General features: G+C 42.7%; 1 protein-coding gene across 1 annotated transcript in view; it reads left to right on the forward strand.

The window, feature by feature from the left end:
* Positions 1–1,239: 1,239 nt before the first annotated feature.
* Positions 1,240–21,491, forward strand: part of EPHX1 (epoxide hydrolase 1) — a 38,066-nt gene continuing 17,814 nt past the window's right edge. The window contains exons 1-2 of the mRNA XM_044434551.1: positions 1,240–4,519; positions 21,008–21,195. Of these exons, the coding sequence (XP_044290486.1) occupies positions 4,474–4,519; positions 21,008–21,195 (234 nt within the window). The 5' untranslated portion in view covers positions 1,240–4,473. The remainder of the gene's footprint in view (positions 4,520–21,007; positions 21,196–21,491) is intronic.

The raw sequence follows: 21,491 nt of genomic DNA on the forward strand, positions 1-21,491 counted from the left end.
TTTGTTGATTGGATTGAGAAATCCTATTTTCAGAGGGTGAGAGACAAAATTACCCGTGCCAAGAGGGCTGCAGCCCTCTTGATTCTCCTGAAACCCTTTTGGGCTGAGGGTTGACGGCACTGCTCTGAGGAGTTGTTCTGCTCATATGGGGGTAGCCAACCTCAGAACTTGGTACTAATGGATTATGTGCCTTAGGAGTTATGCTAAGAAGTTCAGCAGGGCTTTTTAAATTTCTAACAATGAAACTTCTGGAAGAGGTTACTGATAAGTGCAGGCTGATGTGTCACTAGTGTGTGGTGGCTTCCCACTTCTATCTCAACTGTGCATCAAACTAGGGTAAGGTAGTAGGTGTTCTGAATTAAACTGAAACTTAATCCAGACAAGACGGAAGTCCTGTTGGTGGGTGGATCGAACTCCTGGGTAGGTGGCCTGGACCTTGCCCTGGATGGGGTTGCACTCCCTCTAAAGGACAGGGTCCGCAGCTTGGGAGTGCTCCTCGACCCTGAGATGTCCATGGAAGCTCAAGTGACTGCGGTGGTGAGGAGCACTTTCCTTCAGCTTCAGCTAATCCATCAGCTGCGCCCCTACCTGGAGAAGACTGCCTAACGACAGTGACTCATGCATTGGTTACTTCCCAGTTGGATTTCTGTAATGCGCTCTATGTGGGGCTGCCCCTGAAGACAGTCCGGATACTTCAGATGGTGTAAAACAGAGCAGCCAGGTTGCTGACGGGGACTGGGTGTTATTTTCACATAACCCCAGTCCTCTACCAGCTTCACTGGCTTCCCATCGAAGTCCGGGCTCAATTCAAGGTGCTGGTTATTACCTATAAAGCCCTTAATGGCTTGGGACCTGGATACCTGAAGGCACGCCTTCTTCCATATTTGCCCTCCTGCCCCTTGAGATTGGCAGCAGAGGCCCTCCTCTGGGAACCCTCCGTGAAAGGTAATAGGAGGCAAAGTACCCGGAGGAGGGCTTTCTCTGTGGTGGTGCCCCATCTATGGAATGCACTCCCCAGAGAAGTCCACCTGGCGCCATCATTATTGGTTTTTCAGCGCCAGGTTAAGACCTTTTTATTCCAGTGGTATTTTTATAAGTTTTAATATTGTCTTTTCTATGTTTTTAATTACAGCCAGTGTGGGTCAGGAATTTATTTATGTCATTTATGTTATATTTTGCATTGTAAGCCATCCTGAGGCTTTTTTGTGAATAGGATGGCATATAAATATTTTAAATAAATAAATCAGTGCCTAGGCACATTAATGAGGTCTAGGAAACAATTCAGACAGGATGGAGGTATTGTTAGTGGGTGGTTCACTTATCTGGATGGGTGACATTCAACCTGTTCTATGGGGATTCCACTCCCCCTCAAAGTTCAGGTTTATAGTTTGAGGGTGCCCTTGGATTCAGCATTGTCAGTAGAAGCACAGTTGGATTCAGTGGCATAGAGTGTAGGCTGCTATATCAACTCTGTCCTTAGCTGAACAGAGATGGCCTAATTATAATTATCCATCTTCTGATAATTACTCCTAGATTACTGCAGTGTGGTGTATATATAGGGATGTTTTTGAAAAAGTCCAGCAACTTAAGATGGTCCAAAACAGGGCAGCAAGATGGCTAATGGGGACTGGCCAGCATGATTACATTTGTTATTGTTGCTAGTTGTGACCCATCCTGACCCCATGGACAAAATTCCTCCAGGCCTTCCTCTCCTCCACCATCCCTCGGAGTCCGCCTAAGCTCACACCGACTACTTCACTGACTCCATCTAGCCATCTCATCCTTTGCTGTCTCCTTCTTTTGCCATCAAGTCATTCCCAGCATTTGGGGTGGGGGGACCTTTACGTTTACCTTTACCTTTATATATGAAGAAGGTTCCCATAAAGGTGGTTTCCCACCTGCACTATTCTTGACCAGCTGCATGTATCAATCAGTGTGTTGCACAGGTGGAGTACTACTACTGCAGGTCTTTGAGTAAAATAGCTGAGGTGGGAACAGGAATAGAAAAACAGGAACAGGAAAAATAGCAGCCTATTATGGTAATCCACTGCATGTGGACAACTTGCCTTCCAAAGGAGCACTCCAGAATCCTGCATGTGGTGGCTGTTTATTTTTAATTTCTAAAAGAGTCTGTCTTTACCAGAAAGGAATAAAAAGGATTCCATTTACCATTGTTGTCTGACAATTTTAATAGTCATTCCATGTCTTATATCATGTGGGTGGTTTATCTGGAATGGATTTGAAGATACTTAATGGAAACCATATGAGGATCTTTTCTGTTGCAAATCAAGCCATTGATTGGTTAAGTATTTAGACACTATGATGTGCATTTAATTCTATTCTTGTAGAGATCTTTTACATCTTGGAGCCCCAGGGAGGTCCTTGCGTTTATTTTCTTGCTCCATACCAAGGGTTCATTTGACAGTCCCAGTAGCTATAAAGAGAATGGGAATAGTACACCCAGCAAGCATCAGATGCTTGAATCAACACATTGCTTGAAGTTAAACATGCACTCAGTGGCTGGAAACTACTTTGGGAAGTATCTGACATTCTGCCATTTCTTCTCCCCTACATCTCTTAAATGGAAGCCTAATAAACAGTGGATAACTTGCTAATTTTGTAGCTGCTATTTATGTTACATGGATGTCTTACACCATCTTTCTTACCTTCTCCCTTCCTGTCTGGATTTATACTTAAGAGCCACCACCAGAAAGGTTGGGCTACATTCCTGTCAGTCCATTTTACCATGGCCAGTGAGTTAGGCATGTTGGCAGTTACAGTCCAAAACATCTGGAAGGCACCAAGTTGAGGAAGGCTGCATTAAGAAAGAGTATGACTTGAGCTCCAGTGCCAAAATGTCTAAAAGGTGCACCTATCCTTCAGAAAACAAACACGTTCATTTCTTCCCGTGTCTTAAAACAATTGTCAGTCCTATCCCTACTGCCTCCTTTTATTCCATCACACATACTGTTCCTATTATACCCCACCCATCTTCCTGTAGTGACTCTGGGTTCTTGCCTCACCACTCAAACTCTTTCTTGCCATTAATATCTTTTGTTCCCCCATATAATGCTAATAGGGTTAAGGAAGGCAAGCGTTGCTCATACAGCACAGAGAAATCTGGAGAGGACCAAACCTCATTTCCCTTAGAACTTCAGACAAAAAATAAATAAATAAACCAGAACACTGTGAGTGATCAAAATGGAACAGGAGCTGTCTTAAGCGGCTAAGGGCAAGACCCTAGGCATGTTTAGGTGAAAAAAGCCCTACAACTCCCAGTATGCCCCAGCCAGCCGTGACTGAGAGCTGTAGGTCTTTTTTCCTTCTAAGCAGGCATCGGATCGCATCCCCTTAGCAAGCTGTGTGCGGTGGCGAAACCAGGTAAGTGCGTATAGGATGGCCGTATTAGTTCTTATTTTGACTTTCGGAAATCAGCCAAGACCACTGACAAAAAGTGCAAAAAAATAAAAACCATAATCGAATGCAAAACGAAGTAAAATGTTAAACTCAACCTCCTTTGATTTGAGTACTCTCCAATGGCCAGCCAAGTGCTGCCGGTTAAAGCATGCTCATGGGGTCAGAGAGGACACGGCGATGTTATCGTTACCCGTAGGGACTACATCTCCCAGAACCCTCTCTGTCAATTGCGGCATCCGAGTTTATCAGCACGGGCGACTGCAGAGGTGATGAGCGTCCCTCGCAAGGCTTCAGTGTGTTAGTTGTAGTTATAGGGGTGTCACTGTTGATGTATGTCCGCTCGCCTTTGTTTTTTGTGTAGGCGGCGGGGATGAACAAGGCGGGGAGCCGCAGAGAATGTTGAGAGACTTTTTTTCCCACACTCAAGGCTTAGCAATGTGATTCATAAAACAACCATGTTTGATCCCGCACTGGTAACCGCAGCGTTCACATAAGACACAAATACGGCAGTTTAGAAGAGCCGAGCAGGTCAGTCAAGGAAAGGTCATATTGGAGTCACTCATCGGGTCGCCATAAGTCGGAGACGGCTTGACGGCACGTAACAATAACAGCAATAAATACTGCAAATAGCGCCAAAGGTGCTTGCTTTTCCATGCCACGGAAAGGATTTCCCAAATCTACGACATCTCCCAACATTCCCAGAATTGACCGTGCTGGAAAGAGCTGATAGGAATCCAAAACCAATCTACCGTGAGGGATTCAGGCTACTCAAGAGTAGACTGGAGAACCCTCATGCTTGTGCACAGAAGGGTGGGAGAAGTTGAACGCCCCCACCCCATGATCCATTATCTCTAGAGTCTCAGTTTGTACTACAAAAAAAGCTGTAGCCCTTGCAGAACCAGAGATGGGAGGGGAAGGGTACAGCCACGGTTCCGCTCATTCATTTTCCATGCAAGAAGAATCTGTCCTTTAGTCAATGAATTAAGTCGTAGCAACCTTTAATGTAACCAGTGTCTGCTCGTCACAAAGCTGTGGTGGTGAGGCCCCGGGAAGTGAATGCTACCCCCAGAAGTCATGTTATTGTGTCTACCAAAAACTAAAGGTAAGAGCAAGGATCCTTCCAACTCCTGTATATTTTTTTTCTGAGTCAGTATTGTTGGGGAAATCCAAATAAATCTTTATAGAGAAAGGTTGCTAATAGGTACCTTTGTGATATAAAATCAAACCTGCAGTGTCCTTGTTCCTGTTGCCCAGAAAGAACCAGAATTACAAGTCCAAGGCTCTTTTTTCTTTGAAGCTTTACCATCTGCCCCTTTAAGAGACTGAGACTCTGCTCGCCCAAGGTGGCTGCTATAGTTAGTTGCAAAGTTAATGCTCTGCAGAATGCAGCTACCAAGGAAAGTAAATTGGGCCCATTCTTCTGCAAGCAGAAGCAAAGCTGCTCTGACGGGTTTTTCTTGTCATGTTGTAATCATGCATGTTCAAGCTCACACCCAAGACCTGCAATGATTCATGAGCCTTTCAGATTGTCATGCCAACATCCTGTAATCACCGATACTTGCTGTACTTTTGTGTTAGGTCGCCTCTGCAGATTTCTCACATTGTTTTGACTAGGAATACATTATGTGCCCATTATTTGCTCAGCATCAACCCTGCTCCTGCGTAAGTGACTCCAAACCTATAAAATACCCTGTGTATATTCTGGAATTTTGTAGTTGGTTGGCACACTGCTACCTTACAACACTGTTGTAGGTTTGTACTCTGCAGAGCGGTTTACTGGTTTGTTCTCACCAGTAAACCTGCTGAGTTTCAAGGTGAAGGTGTCTTCCTGCGGATCCGAGTGTACATTCTCATGGCTGCTCTTCCAGGAAGCCCTGGCAGTAAACATTTAAAAAGTTCCCTTAAAATGTATGCAGATAATGTTCATTATTATATAAAATGTACAGGAAGTCAGGGCTCTAGCTGAGAAAGTGTGGTTATAGCAGTTCTGCAAAGTAGCCTGACTATTCCCATTTGATGGGGGGTGAGGGCAGAGTAGCAGATGACAACTCTGCAGTATAGCCCAGTATTGTCATCTGTTTGTTAGTTATTGTAGGGAAATTGGGTATGGGGGAGGATGTAAAGTTGATTGAAGTAGTACTGCAATTTGCTAAGGTCTAGAAGGGGCTTGTGGAATGCCTGTATTTTGTGTGTACAACTTAAAGAGAACGTGCAGGTTTTAGTTGTTGCAGGAAGCCTGGATGGAGGGTAGTTTTTGTTGGAGCAGACACTTCCAACTCCTTAGAAATTAGTGTTTTCTCATGTATTATTGTATATTCTGTATATTCCATTACACAAAGGTGGCTCTGTGGTATAGCTATGATACAGCAGAATTATAAAAATACATCAATTTCTCATAGCATCTTATTAGAAGATTAGGAAATAATACATGATTGTCCTCACTCTGTTCAAAACAAACATGAAAATGACTGTAAAACATGGAAAAAGGTCCAGAAAATGACAACATTGTGTAACACTCTCACAAACTACTTTGAGTGAGGAATCACAATAAATTCCTCATGTAGAGAAGCTCTTAATCCCACTGAATAGGATTTTCTTCTGAGTAGACCTACATAAGTCTACTCTGCATATTGACTTCTAAATGCTAGGTAAGATTAATTTAACGGACGTTCTTGAAGGTGGGTGATCCGTAACTGGCCACCACCCCTGCTAGAAGTTCCATGAACCAACTTTTGATAGGATGCTATAGACCAGTGATGACGAACCTTTTAGAAACAGTGCCCAAACTGCAACCCAAAATCCACTTACTTATCGCAAAGTGCCAATACTGCAATAAAACCTGAAAGCTGAGGGTTTAGTTTAGAAAAAACAACTCACAGCCAGTCGAAGCAAATCTTTCTCTCTCTCTCTCCTTGGCAGCGCACTGACTGGCCATACGAAAGCTCGGATGAGTCATGGCTAATAAGTTGAGGCTCATGACATCATCACCTGGCACCACTATTCCTTTCTGAGCATGCGCATGGCCCCTATGTGTGCATATGCATAGGCATATGTTCGGCTGCTGGGGCAATGCTGACGCAACTTGGCTTGCATGCTGACAGAGAGGGTTCTGGGTGCCTGTTGTGACACGCATGCCATAGGTTTGCCACCACTGCTAAAGACTGCTGGTCTCTGTCTTATCTCTAAGTGGCAGAAAATGCAATCAGTAAGCTGTCATCATAGTTAAATAACATTTCTAAGCTCCTGGAAAGGCTGGTATGGATACTTGTTTGTTCATCATTTATTGACTGCAACTTTAATTGGTGTTTTGTCACCACAGCTCAAGCAAACATCAGAGGCAGGCAAAGCTTTAGTATATCCAGAATTTCCACACTGAGTTTCTGCCAGTATAAGAACCCAGTAACTTGTGCTGGTAGTTCTATTGCCCAGACATGAAGTTTGGAATTGTACTCCAGAAGATTACTAGATGATTGAATGTCTATGGATTTTCTCTCAATCTTTTCTGTCTGGATTACTACTCAAGGATTAAAGAACAAGTAATCTGAGCTACATCCTACATCCTTTTCTTCTAGAAAATTCAGGGGATTGTGGAACTACGGTGCAAGCAGGGGAATGAGGTGGTGGATTAACCTTGTTCCTTTCTCTGCTGTGTGTAAGTTAACTTGCAAAGCTGCATACTTAAAGGTGTTAAAAGTCTGCCATGGACATTGCAGATTGCTGATCTCCCTGTAACTTTACCTTAGCTGTTGTGTGAGAAGTTTTGAAAACAGTGCCTTTTATCATTGCATAGCAGTGAGCAAAAGCTGAATTCCAGGGATTTTCCGCTTTGAAGAAAAGACGTAATGTCCCAAGGAGAACTGGATGAAGTGAAATGGGAAGAGGTAGGAGCAGTGAAATAGCTTATATGGATAACTCCACCTTCATATTAGTAGAACTTTGCACGTTCAAAATGGCTAAATTACCTAAAGTTTCTGCAGTGTATTTTTTCTGTTCTAGCTCAGGACACCAAACGTTTGCTAGAGGCTGACCATAGATTTAGAGATGTTTGTTCTCCAGCCATCCCTTGAAACATGCTTAAGTAGAGGGATGGGTTTTGGTGGCTTGTTCCACTACTTTTGTACACCTTTGCTGTTTGAAGTCAGGATGGAAGCTGCTCTTTCTTTTAAAGAGCTTTGTATTTTCCCACCATATTAAGCTGTTAGGAAGAGATGATTCCAATAAGGAATATCAGTATGTCCTTCCCAAAAAATGCAAAGCAACTCAACACGTGTTCTAATCGTGTGGGTTTAAAAGTACAGTTCCTAGAATGCCTTTCTGAGCCTGCTTTTGGTTTGAGTTGTGTTTTATCTTCAAATGTGTCTTGCTTAGAAGTATTGATAGTAACTTGTTTGCTTTACTTATTGGTTGATGGGAGTTATAGATCTTCACATCTGGATGGCACCTAGTTGGGGAAGATATCCTGTTGCTCTTACTGCTTTGAATAAAGACTAATAGAGCTAAACCTTTTCTGTGGAGCTGTTTACTCACAGGGAATCTTGTGACCTTATTCTTTCACAAGCCCTTACCCCTGAAATTTATATTGAATGAGAGGAAAATACATTTGAGTGTTCGATCATCAGAATTTTATTTTTATTTACTTTTCTATTTTCTATTTTTTGCCTAACTAAATACACTCAAAAGGACAGGGTAAATGACACACAGCATTTTGGGGTCCTGTTGAGTTTATTGGAACCCAGCTTGAGTTTTGACATTTTCTCTCCAGAGAGCTCTGATTAAAATAGAATCTGAACACAGTAGCAGAGAAATAGGCCAACCTAACCTGTCCATCTTTCACATATACTCTGATACTGTGAAATGATACATTTGGAATACAGATGTATGCAAATTCTTGCCATAAAGCTTCTTGCAGTGCAATGGGCAGTATCCAGTACTGCCTGCCCATTAAACCTGTGCAGTGGGAACTTAACGGTTACTGAAGCAATTAAAAATGAGCCCAAACAATTGTTTCTGAGAAAGCACAGATCAGCAGACCTTGTAGAAGAGAGCTCTGCTGATCACCCCAGTTCCAGGAACAAGTGTTTCTGCTTGTTTCTGAGTTCATTGCAGGAAGCACTTCTTGGAATCGGGGGAGGCAGAGTGGCCCCATTGGATGATACCTTATATTGACTAAATCATGCTATTAATGCAATTGGTTTTTTTTTGTTTGCTTACAATCAGTCTGTATGTGTGAACAATATCCATAGTTCTGTATGCAGCTTTTCTTCACTGGCCCAAATGTATGAGGTATGGAAGTAAGTTGCTTGATTAAGAAATGTTTAGTCTTGCCAATCTTGAGTTACACTACGTATGTTCCAGGCTTGACCTGTCAATACCATCTTCTCTCATTAAACCTAAATATCCTTTTACCCATTGGTTTTAGTTTATGAGGGGGGTGAGTTGTGAAGACAATTTGTAACTAGTTGTCACATACTTGCTAGCATACCTGCTATGTATTATCTTTGGTAATCAGAAACTGGGTGTTTGGATGGATTACAGCAGAGGCGCTGAACATCTTTCGGCAAGGGGTCTGAATTCCATTTTGCAGAAGCATTCTTGGAGGCCAAAGACAAGAGAGGCAGGACTAGAATGCCAAAAATATGAGCATATTTTGGGTTAAACCTCTTATTGCCAGCAACCAAGCCAAAGGGAATCAAGGAAGTACTTCAAAAGGCAGGCTGGAAGAACAAAAAGAATATAACCCTACAAGAGCAAGAAGTAACTCCACATAAATCAAACAGAATATGCAGAGCACCAGAATGACCTCTTGAGCATCACTGATATATGTGTTATCAAAATTAATAGTATATTCATTCATTTTTAAAAAGGTAATGGGATAATATATCTTCATGAGATGTGTTGTGTTTGTTAATGTTGACAAGGGACTGGTTGAGACTGGTTGCACTCTAGCTAAAAGTCAAGGTACAAGTTATTATATATTGCTTTAAAGGGGAGGTCCCAGCAATTTTGGATCCCCAGGCACACCTGAGAATTTGAGAAACAGCTGTGGGCACTACGACAAAAGGCCTAATGAGTCATTTTTGTGCTTGCTTGTTGCATCTGTGCTGTGCCTTATTCAGCCAAAATGTTTGGTTCATGTCTGTTGGACTTTGCAATCCCTGTTTATGGGATTGCTTAATTCAGCTAATTGCTAGCAGTGCAAACAGCTAATGAAGCTTTTAAATATATATTTTGGCAGGGTTGAGTACTTGCTTCATTTGAGGCAAGGTTATTGTACAGATAAATTTTGCATTGGAACAGTCCTTAATTGCTGATGTTCATGCTCAACTGTTGCATGACATGCTATAACATGCTCAGCTGTTATATGGAAAAGATTATTTGTAGCCTTTTTACAGCTAAAAGACTGGTATTACATTAGAAGAATAAATATTTCTACAGTACAGTACAAACTATTGCAATGCTTTCAATATTTTACAGGTTGCATATATACACTGCATTCAAATGGATACCTATTTGGATACTTGGCCTGCCTTTGTAGAAATGCTAGAAAATTGCATGCATTTCATGTGTTTTCATTGCTAGAAGTTTGTACAAATCCATGTATAGAGACTAAAGAGAGCTTAGTAAGTTTTTTGCTGGGCACCACATTGGAGATGCTACTGGCTTTGCCTTCTTTTAAAAGATCACAGGGATCCTTTTTTGTAGAGGAAACAGCACATGTATCAATTCTCTTTGACACCTGTGCGTTAAGATGGGCACTGCTGTTCTGAGTTTACCACTTCTGTTGCCAGGCAGGGCTTATTAAGCACTATGGAGCTGTGATTAATTTTTGAAGCCTATGTAATTTACCTTTTATAGAAATGGAATAGTAGGGAAATTAAAATGTATGGCAAAAATATATTGTTCAACTGCATCCTTTTCCCCAAATGAAATTAAGTTGAAGCTCATAACAGAGTAATAAATCAACTAAATAAATATTGAAGTAAATTAATAAATTAACAGAAGGGGGGGCAGTCTGATTTTTCCCAAGTTTGTTATATCTCTTCCCTTCCTGTACAGCTGTCTCTTCCTGATGACATCATCCAGCTGGACAGTAGTTTAACCCTTTCTATTCTACATGACATGGTATTTACTTGCTTAGCCCAAGGTGTTGCCCCTTTCACACTACAGGTATAACATCCAGAGGACTCCTCTCTGATCATTACCTACACTGTCCATTACCTGCACTGCCTCAGGGCAGCCCACATTGCTACTAGTTTGCTGTGAGGTAGGTGATCAAACCCAGAAATTGTTCACCTCGTTAGTGTGTAAAAATTGTATAGGATTTATATTTGTCTAGCTGATTGGTCCATCATTCTGGTATTAGTTTTAGCTATAAATCTAAACTTGGAAAGTAATAAATGAAATCAGGCTTTCAAAATTGCCTTTACCTCATTCAAGAGGTTAGGGGTTAATTTAAATTATGTTTATCCAAGCATTAAGGACTGCCGCATACTTACAGTGCAGTTTTACAAAATTCAGCATTGCAAGTTATCAAAAGAGCTTGTAACAGGTAAGAAACTTGGCATTAGTAGAAAGTCTATATTAAGGATGTTGTAATTGTGAATGCAGATGGACATGATTTGGGGATTATTTTCTTTTAAGAGGTGGATATGCAATGTCTGGCCCATGGAGCTCCCTGGGAAGGAATCTGAAATTGAAAATGACAGCAGGGATTCACCTCGGGACCTCTCCCACTGCCAGAAGGGATTCTAATGCAAGAGCTTTGGTGGAGTCCCTCTGTGCCTCTTTCATCACAGAGAGAAGCAAAAAGGGTGAGGTATCACCATGCCCATTGACACCAACTGGTCCACAGAAAGCTTAAATGGTGAATCACACACATCTCAGCTTATTCAAGTCTGCCTCACAGGTTTAAGAGATGCATAAATCCTACGACTGTCCACAAATTCAGGAGACAGCAAACAGCCAAGGCAATTCAGAGGTTTTCGGCTTTTTACAGCTGGTATGGTCATCCCACCCAACGTGGGAATAAATGACACCAGTGCTCTCCAGCATGGAGTAAACTCTTTCAATTACATCCAGAACTGCCAGAGAGAAGACACTCAGAAAATAAAAAGTGGAACCCATTTACCTTTGCCCTTTCTCCAAAGAGGATTTGTGTGCTCTTAATTAATATTGAAGATATTTCCCATCCTTCTTTTATTTGAACACTTCTGCTTAGTAGTCCCTAATGGTATCCCTCTGTGCTGATGAATCTAATTAAAGCTCCATAACTCTCATGGAGCAGATAGAGTGCTTTTGTAAGTTGCCTGAACACACAGATTCTGCTTTGTATGTTCTCGGGTTCTGTGCGCTTGAAGCCTTTTCGAACTAATAGCAAGAGGATATGACTCTAAAGGGCTGCATTTACACAGTCTTTCTGTGCTGAAGATTTGGATATGGCTTTGGTGATAACTTCTAAAAGTGAAAATATTTGAAAACTTTGCATGAAGTATTTGGTTCCATGAAGTGTAATGTTGCTGAGAGTGGCCTGTATCAACTGGAGAAGCCTAGTAGATGCCAGCTTGTAACAAGGACTTGTATCCATAGAGCAGCTGTTTCCAAACCATGTATTACCCAGGATGCATCAAGGGCCAGACTAAAAATACATTAATAGGTAAATGCAATTCATGTAATTGCTTTTTAAAACAGCCATGGTGGATATGGTTTCGTGAGTTCAAGATCAGAAGGAAGAGAAGGAATTTAACTTATCCCGCTGTCACAGTCATGAGGAAAATCTACACCCCAGTACTAGCACTGGTACAAATGGGATCTTCCTCCGAGGTTGACTAGCAGCAGGGGGCAATTTTCAGCCCCAAGTGCCACAAGCCCTAACCTGATTAGGGTCCTTGAAGCTGTTAGGGTCCTTGAAGAAAAAGAACTAAACCTGTTACATATTTTAGTACATTTTACATACATTCATTGACTTTGTTCATACAATGACCAGGTTCACGCATCATGATAAGCAACCCTGCCTGGTTACCACAGTTCAGTTTTTTACCTTGACAACCTGGCAGATGATCAGCCTCAGTGGGTTTACTGACCACCCTCCAACCATCTCCTTCCCTCTCAGTCCTCCGGGGGCATCCCAGAAGGCACCATGGGGAGGTGTGAGGCTCCTCTCTTTGACAGCTGCAATCCTGAACTGAGTTATGCCTGCCAGGCGGTCCCTGTTGCATAAATAAGCCTCATGCCCTGAAGCACAGCAGAGACAATGGGCTGATCAGGCCTCCTTGCCTCCTGCTCCAGAGGGGAGCACTTGGAGCAGGTGGGGTGTGCCTGATACCCACTCAGGCAAAATTGGGGGGGGGGGGGGGGATTGGCTGCTACTTGCCAGAAAGGCACTTGGATAGGTGTCAAGATACTGATGCTCTTTCACCAGTGAGGACAAGAAAGGGTGGAATCCACAGAAGTGTGCAGCCCCCAGCCAGGGCCCCCTATGCAGCTGATGGTCACCTTCCTGCTTGTGTACAGAAAGTGTTTCCTTCACCCATATGAGGGGGAGCAGAGGGAGAATCTACTGAGGTGTACAGCCTCCAGCTGGGCTCTGCTGCCCAGCTGATTCTCACTCCTCCAGTTAGTGTGTATGGAGTGGGGAGAGGTCTGGTGAGCAGCACCGCTTCTTTCCCAGATGACTGCCCACTCCAGCCCCGAAGGGGAGCAGAGTAGTGAAGCTTTTGACAGTGGCACAAAATGACAGAGAGTGGCACTCTCTGGCTAGCCACTCGGCAGGACTGGCCAAACGGCTTCTCTTGCCAAGCAGCCGTCTGCCGCGCCTTGGTGCCATGATGGGTTGTTTTTAGGTAGGGTGGCTTATAAGCACACTATGTAGCTCACTCTGCAGTGTGTCTTACCATGTCATGCGGCCCTTTAGCTTAACCTTAGAGTGGCTAGTGCGCCATTGGTGATACAAGGATCAAACAATCCAGCCTTGTGTGGGGGCCCAGGTATCCACCCTTGGAGGAGGTTGCCTGCTCCTTCACTGAATGATTCTCTATTCTGGGCTTGCCCCTGTTGATTTGGTCTCTAGGGAAAGGCCATATTATAGGAACATTGTAATCTCATTGCCGAAGTATTAAGCCATTGCTCAGTATTTCCTGCACCAGCAGCCTTCAACCTAGTGCTCTCTGGATGTGTTGGCTTGCAAATCCCAGCATCCTCCAGGCATCACAGTTGGGAATGATGGGAGTTATAGTCCAACACATCTGGAGTACACCAAGCTGGGAAACATTCATCTAGTGTGTGGACCAGGGAGACACAATTAAAATCCTCACATGGCCATGAAACTCAAAGGCGATTTTGGATCAGGCACACTTGCTCATCCTAACCTACCTTACAAGGTCACTGTGAGAATGTGTAGGGAATTATGTACATTCCCTACATGAGGGCTCAACAGAATGAAAACATTATAAAACACACTGTGGGTTGAATCCAACCTACTTTATTTGAACTTAGCTCCCACTGAAATCAATGGAACTAATTAGTCATGATTTGCCTCATTGATTTGAGACCTATGTTCAACAAACACTGGATCTGGCCCTACCCATTTTTTTGGTTTAGGGTCACTGTTTTATAATAACAGCTATCCTATGGGGGTGGGGGGATTAGCATATCAATCAAGGATTATTTTGTGTCATAAGGCTATTGTTTATAAGCAGACTTCCCCAACTTGTTGCCCTCCAAATATCTTGAATTACAGTTCTCAGCATTTCTGACCATTGGCCATGCTGGTTAGAAATGATGGGACTTGAGGCCCAAAAACAGCTGAAGGTTGGAGAAGACTGCTCTGGCGGTAGTTGTATTTGATCAGCTAGCTGGCCAAATCTTTTTTGACAAACACTTCAAATAAATTGACAGGTGCATGCTTTAGCTATCACAAAACAAGGACATACGAACTGTTATTTAAATGCACACATTTAGTTCAGGGAGTAGTCCCCTCCCTGTTGCCTTGAATATCAGAGTTGTGTCGAGGTAAGAGTTGGTACATAATTCTCTATAAAATGAACATCAAAACAGCTCATTGGCCCGGATTGAAGGTATGCTTTGCACCCGCAGGGCTTGTGTTTCTCAAACACTATTTCCCCCATTCCCTGCCTCTACCTAATGCCACATGGCAAGAGGACGTTCAAAAGCCAGTTGTAATCTAGCAAGAAATCCATGGTTAGAAAAAGCAAGTCAAATGAAAAATCAAAACACCTGGGCATGCTTACAGTTGACTCTTGAGTTTTGGCTGATATGCTGGTTCTGTTTTGTCCTTTTATTTTCATTCAATCTGTGTTCTGTTTGTTTTGTCTTTTGCCCTCTGGATGCTTGTGATTGTTTTACAGATATTCATTTGCATGTGCAATATGGAGCAGTATTGGAAAAGTGTTCACACTCTGTATCATCATCATGAATTGTTGAAGTTTTTAAAAATACCAACTTGGTAGTTGGATGGGGTTCTCTCTCTCTCTCTCTCTCTCTCTCTCTCTCTCTCTCTCTCTCTCTCTCCCCCTCCCTCCCTCCCTCCCTCCCTCCCTCTCCCTCTCCCTCTCCCTCTCCCTCTCCCTCTCCCTCTCCCTCTCTCCTAGTTTCCACTTCTAAGTTAATTACTTTTTATAGGTATGAAAAAATTTGTAGAAACTGTTCATTTTTATCCCAGCACATAAAAGTCCTAGCAATGTTGCTAATGGTACCAGAGGGAGGGAGGGAGACAGAGGAATGGCTGGCCAGTGGAGTGGGCAAAACACACACATCTTATATGGGCACAGTTTGTGGCACCCCAAAAGAATGACTGTACATCAAAAATCACAGATAACCAGATAGAGAAATATACATAGAAACAAAATAAGTCAGAAGGGGTCTCCTGGGCCATCTAATTTGGCCACCAGCTCCAGCTGGCTCCTCTCATGTAATCCCCAACATGTGATTGTTCAACCCTTCCTCACTGATGCATCCTCAGTCACCTCCCTTGGAAGCCCATACCGTATCCTAGTGGTCCTAACTGTCAGGAAGTACTTCCTGATGTCCAACCTGAAGCCTGGTTCCGTGAGCTTTGCCCCATTGGAATGCATCCCGCCCTCCACTGCAGGGAAGAACAGGTCACGGCCCTCCTCCACATGACATCCCCTCACATACCTATAAGTCAATAAAAGATGCCCTTAGAGTCTCCTTTTCCAGGCTGAGAAGACCCAGTTCCCCCAATCTCTCCTCATATGTCATCCCTCCCAACCTGGCTACCTTTCTTGTGACCCTGCATTGGTTCACAACTGAACCAATTCTAACCTAGCTATGTCTCTCCTATAATGTGGAGCCCAGAACTGGACACAGTACTCCAGTTCTGGGTGCACCAGAGTTGTATACAGCAGTATCAACACCTCCTTAGATCTGAAAGCCATGCTTCTGGCTATATATCCAAGGGTGGTGTTTGTCTTCTTAACTGCCATGTCACACTGCTGGCTCACACTGCCCTCACTGCTGCCAACAAGTACCCAGAGATCCTTTTCACAAATGCTGCACTCCAGCCACTTGTACCTGTGACACCTGTTCCTGTGACCCAAGTGCAAGACCTTGTACTTATCCACATTGAATGCCATCCTGTTGTCCCCTCCTCACTTCCATAGCCTGTCCAGGTCCTTCTGGATTTGGATCACCTGCTTCTCAGTTGTGGCCACCACCCCCACTTTGGTATCATCAGCGAATTTAGTCAGCAGGCTGCTTATCCCCTCCTCCAGGTCATTGATAAAGGTTGAACAGAATTGGTCCTAGAACTGAGCCCTGGAGGACTCCACTCATCACCAGCAGCCATCCTGATGATTCCCCACTGATAGTCACCCTCTGCTTGTGATCCATCAACCTTGCCCTTAATCCATCAGTGCATCTGCCTATCCCAAAACCCCTCAATTTCTCAGCCAGGATATAATGTGGCACTTTGTGAAAGGCCGTGCTGAAATTCCAGTAAACCACATCCACCATTTCTCCTCTGTCTAGCCACCTCGAGACCTTATCAGAGAATTCCACAACATTCATCTGGCAGTACTGTAATAATTAGAAAGTCTGAAATACAGAGTTTGAGAATCACAATACCAAAAGTTAATAAGAATCATGATACCCAACTATGAGACAGAGACATGAAGTGAGCGACCCCTGCTGGAGAAATCATGCCAATAGATGACGTGCTTGGCACAGGGTTATATCTGCAAATCTCAATATAGAGGCATACCTCAGAGATGTGGTGGGTTCTGTTCCAGACCACCGCAATAAAGCAAAAATAGCAATAGAGCAAGTCACACATCAATCTAATAATTGCAGAGAGTAATATATGCGAAGTGCAATAAAGCGAGGCACAATAAAATGAGGTATACCTGTAGACAGAGGTATGCCTACACTTCACTTGAGGATAAGGATGTGATACAGCCAAAGTTAAGCACTTAAGACATTTTATTGATTTCAAAGTGCTTAGCTTTCATTGGATTGTTACCTGAATGATTTTGTGTTGCAGTTGCGAAAATTACCATTGAGTTTCCCTGCAGTTATGTGGAAAATCCATTCAGTATTGATTTTAAAAGCAGTATAAAATGCTGTTGGAGCAGGAGCCATGCGTTACTTTATGTTGTGCAAGCGTGTGTGTGTGTGGGGAGGTGGAATCAGGGCAGTTATATAGGTTGGTTCCCATTGGATGTCACATCATGGTTTGGCATTATGTGAGTGAGTCTTCTGGTCATGCACTTCCATGGTTTAATCTTAATTTGCAATCCTAGTTTGGAGGATTGCACAAACCAGTTTGCCTGATGTTTCAGCCTTAAGAACTTAAAAAGAGCCCTGCTGGATCAGGCCAAGGGTCCATCTAGTCCAGCATTCTGTTCACAGTGGTCAGCCAGCCACCAACAGGAAACCCACAAGCAGGACATGAGTCAACAGTACCCTCTCACCCAAGTTCCCCAGCGACTGTTGCACATAGGCATACTGCTGCTGATATTGCAGGTAGTGTGTGAAGTATATAGCTCTCAAGACTGGTAGCTATTGATAACTTTATTTTCCAAGAATTTGTTTAGTCTCCCTTTAAAACCAACCAAAGCAGGGGCCATCACTATAACTTACAAAAGTGACTTCCATAGTTTAACTACGCAGTGTGTGAATAAGTACTTCATTTTAGCTGTCTTTAATATCCCATGTATAATCTTCATGGGATACTTGGGGTTCTATTATTAAGAGAGAGCTAGTGTGGTGTAATGGCTAAGAGTGCAAGACTGGGATTCAGGTGATCTGGGTTCTAGCCCTGCTCAGCCATGGATCCAACTGGGTGATTTTGGGCCAATCACAGACTCTCAGCCCAACTTACCTCACGGGGTGGTTGTTGTGGGGATCGAGAGCAGGAGAATTCTGTACATCTCTTTGAATTCTTGGTAGGGAAAAGGCAGGATATAAATCCAATAAATAAATGATAGAAAAGAAGAAAAATGTCACTCCGTCTACTTTCTCCACACCATGCATAATTCTTTACACTGCTGTCATGTCTCCTCTCACCTGTTTTTGAAGCTAGCGAATCCCAGCTGTTCTGTCCTCAGCCAGGTGAGAGGACTACAACTCACATAATTCCTGTTGCTTATATGGGCTGGGAATGATGGGAGTTGTAATAAAACGTCTCTGGAGGGTGCTAACTTTGGTAAGACCTGAATACCTATTGCAGACTTGGCACCTCCAAGGCAACAAAAAGTGTGGTTTTGCCAGCAACCACTGGAGATAATGCCATTGGCGATCTCCCCCTCCCCCCACCCCCTTTTGCTGGTCACACACACACACACAGGATTTGGAGAAGCTGTCTTGCCTTTAAGGATCCACAACCAGAGATGAGAGGCCTAGTCCAGCCACACTGGCCACCCACACAAGGCAAAAGCAGGCCTTCTCCACTCTCTTTTGCTGCACCCCTCACCAGGGCTATAACTCTTCCACCACTGAAAGGATCTGCATTCCATACTGTATACTAGATGTTGCTGTTACTCACCAAATCATCTTAGCATGTAACCACATTTCTCCAGATTTATGTACTCTGCTTCACTGTCAATCATTCTCCATAGAGTTAACACACAGTGACACTGCTGGCTCCAAAATAAAGATGTGACTGTATGTCCTACCAGTTATATTCTCCAGTTTCTTCTTAAAGTTTTTTCCATGCAGGATTCTGTTAAGATAGAATATATTTTAGAGAACAGATCCTTTTTCTTGATGTACAGTTTATAATAAACGTTTTCATTTGGGTCAGAGGAGCTTAAGGGCTCTGTGTGAAAGCGCCCTTCGTTACCGTAACCTCTCCTGCAGTGAACAGCCATGCATGGTTGGCAGTCGTGATGTTCTTCTTTAATTAGCCCCTCAGGTTCAGTTCTCGGGCTAGAATCCGACCTTTTTCTAATGTGTCAAAACTTAAGGCAACTGCAGTTTGTGTACTGTGCCATTAATGCACAAAATGGGATTTAGTAAGATGCTTGTGCTCGTAAACACAGTAGACTGTCCTTTTATTTTTTTTCCAGTGAATATTTTATTTGCTCCCCAAGCAGCATCAAAGCACTGAATTCTCTTAAGGAAAAACACCAGCAAGGACTGTGTCTGGCCCAAGAGGGACTGGGCACTGAAATGTGTTATAAACAATGACTTCCCTACAGAATTTTTTGTGTTGAAGTAATTAATAATTCCCAAGACATTCGGGGTCTTTGAAATGTGATGTTCATTAAAATATAGCCCTGCTTCCACTTTCTCACATGAAAAGTTTCTCAAAATAATTTAATGTTACAGAAGACCATTATCTGCATGTGTGTTTACAATGAGATGTGGAGCCTTTTAAAGATGAACCCCACAAAATTAGTCAATATTTTAAGATGTTTTGCCCTTGAATTAAAAACAAATGCAGCTTGACTGGTTATGTTAAAATTGGGCTCTCTTTGTGTTTGAAAATATAGGGCATTTTTGTTCTTGCAGAGTAGAGTTATACAGTACGCCACATCCAATTGATTTACAACTACATCCAGTTTCTGGAACTGAAAGCTGATGAGTCTGGGAGAGTCAACAAGTCTGCTAAACTGAGGAGAAAAGCCACATTGGACCATATGTGGACTGTAGCTGAAGCGACGCTTCCTCTATTGTATCAGATATGGGCAGAAATATGTGCAAGCTACATAGTTCTCCAAGAGGTTTGCAGTAGATCAACAAGGATTTTCCATTCCCACTGACTTAATTGTAATATCAACAAGAACAAGTCTTAATTCCCCTAAATTTAGCTGCCAGAATTAAGAAAGCTTGCAGTGGGGGTGAGGGCAGGAATAGATTTATGTGTAGCAGAATTTGTGTGTAATTTCCATTCTTGGACAAATAGGCTTGTGTGCCTGTGTGTGTGTGCAGACACAGACAAGCACAGAATCACTTCTTTCAGATAATCACCTGAGAAAATTAGAAGTAGAATTACCTAATTGTATCCATCAATTATGTTGCCAGGTAATTTGTAGGAACTAAATGTTTGTCCATGGGAAAAAAATACAGTCGTGAGAACAGTTTCCATCACAGAAACACTTCAAGCTCACATCACTGATTGTGGCACACCTGCCCAGAGGCACCTCCCTATCATAATTTGTATTTGACATGATGGCCAGCAATGTAGCAGCTGTGTTGCTGCAACCATTTTCTTCTCTTACAGTGCTCCATAACATTTCCGTTTCCAGGTTATTGGGATGGGAAACTATGAGAACCAGAAGCTGCTTGAACATCATAAGAACAAGAAGTAGTGTATCATTATGACACAATAGTATGTTTTAAAAAAATAAGTCCCATGGCAGACATCAGTTTTAGAAGAGGACTCACCAACATATGTGAGCCTGCAAGAAGGCATGTTGTTGAGGGCCCCCTCAGTCTTGGAGATGGCCTGAAAGTGATATTAATTGCCCATAATATACAGTTTCTCCTTTATAGTTATTTGGAGAGTGACAGCTTTTCCTTCAGCATTTTACTTGCACTGGAGTTTGTTTGCCCTGTCAAAATCCTTGTGCCTTCTCAGAGAAGTGGCTTGGTTTTCAGACTTTTTGTTTCAGTCTATTTTTGTTTTGTTTTCATTCTGATCTTACATGGTCTCTATTCACACACAGTAGTGAACTGCTCGTGGCAAATAAGCTGTGCGCTCCCTTTTCAAGGCAGAATCACAAACCAGGGTTGGTTCTTGTTGTATAAACCATGGCTTGTTTGAGAGTGACAGGCGAGGACCCTCAGTTTGGACAACATGCAAAGCAATCCATTCCTGGAATGTTTAGCCAGTTGTGCTGGTAGAACTTAAACAAGAGAAAACTATTTGCTCATTACAAGCCATGATTCTCTAGAATGCTGGTTTATCATTTTGTGCTAATAGAGCATCCTCCAGTGCCATTCTCACATATTTTTACATGCCCTGGGAATGTTGCTGAATTGATATGTATGTGCTGTGACTGTTTAGTATTACCCAAACCTTGTTTTTCAACTTTTTGCTCTGCGTGTCTTTCTGGAAAGGTTGCTATATTCTGATTAAGATATTACTTAATGCATTATTATTCTTTTGCAGTCATCATGTACTTTGGAATACTGTTGGCTGTTGGCATTGGGGCCATCATGTATCTGTTCCTGACTAAGAAAAAAGAGGAACCTGTTTCCATGGGAGATGGATGGTGGGGCAAAGGAGAGAAGCCGGGCTTTGAAGAAGATGCATCTATACGTCCTTTTAAGGTGGAAACTTCAGAGGCTGAGATCAATGTAAGGAACACTTTCTTCTAGATATACAAGTATCAGGAAATATTGGGCTTCGTAGCACAATCCTAACCATCTGGAGTTCAGGTCCACAGGACAAAAAATGCATATATTAATTTACATATGCTCTAAAGTTCATGTCTGTGCATATCTTTAAAGGATTCTGTGTCCTAAGCACACTTGTATAGGAAAAAGGGATGTTTGGACAGGGAGTTCATAAAAGCACCTCAAACAGAATTGGGGGTTTATTTATTTATTTAAAGTTTTTATATGCCATCCAATACCAGAGTCTCTGGACAGCT

The sequence above is a fragment of the Varanus komodoensis genome, unplaced genomic scaffold, assembly GCF_004798865.1.
Source record: "Varanus komodoensis strain SLA01 unplaced genomic scaffold, ASM479886v1 scaffold1, whole genome shotgun sequence".
Lineage (NCBI taxonomy): Eukaryota > Metazoa > Chordata > Lepidosauria > Squamata > Varanidae > Varanus > Varanus komodoensis.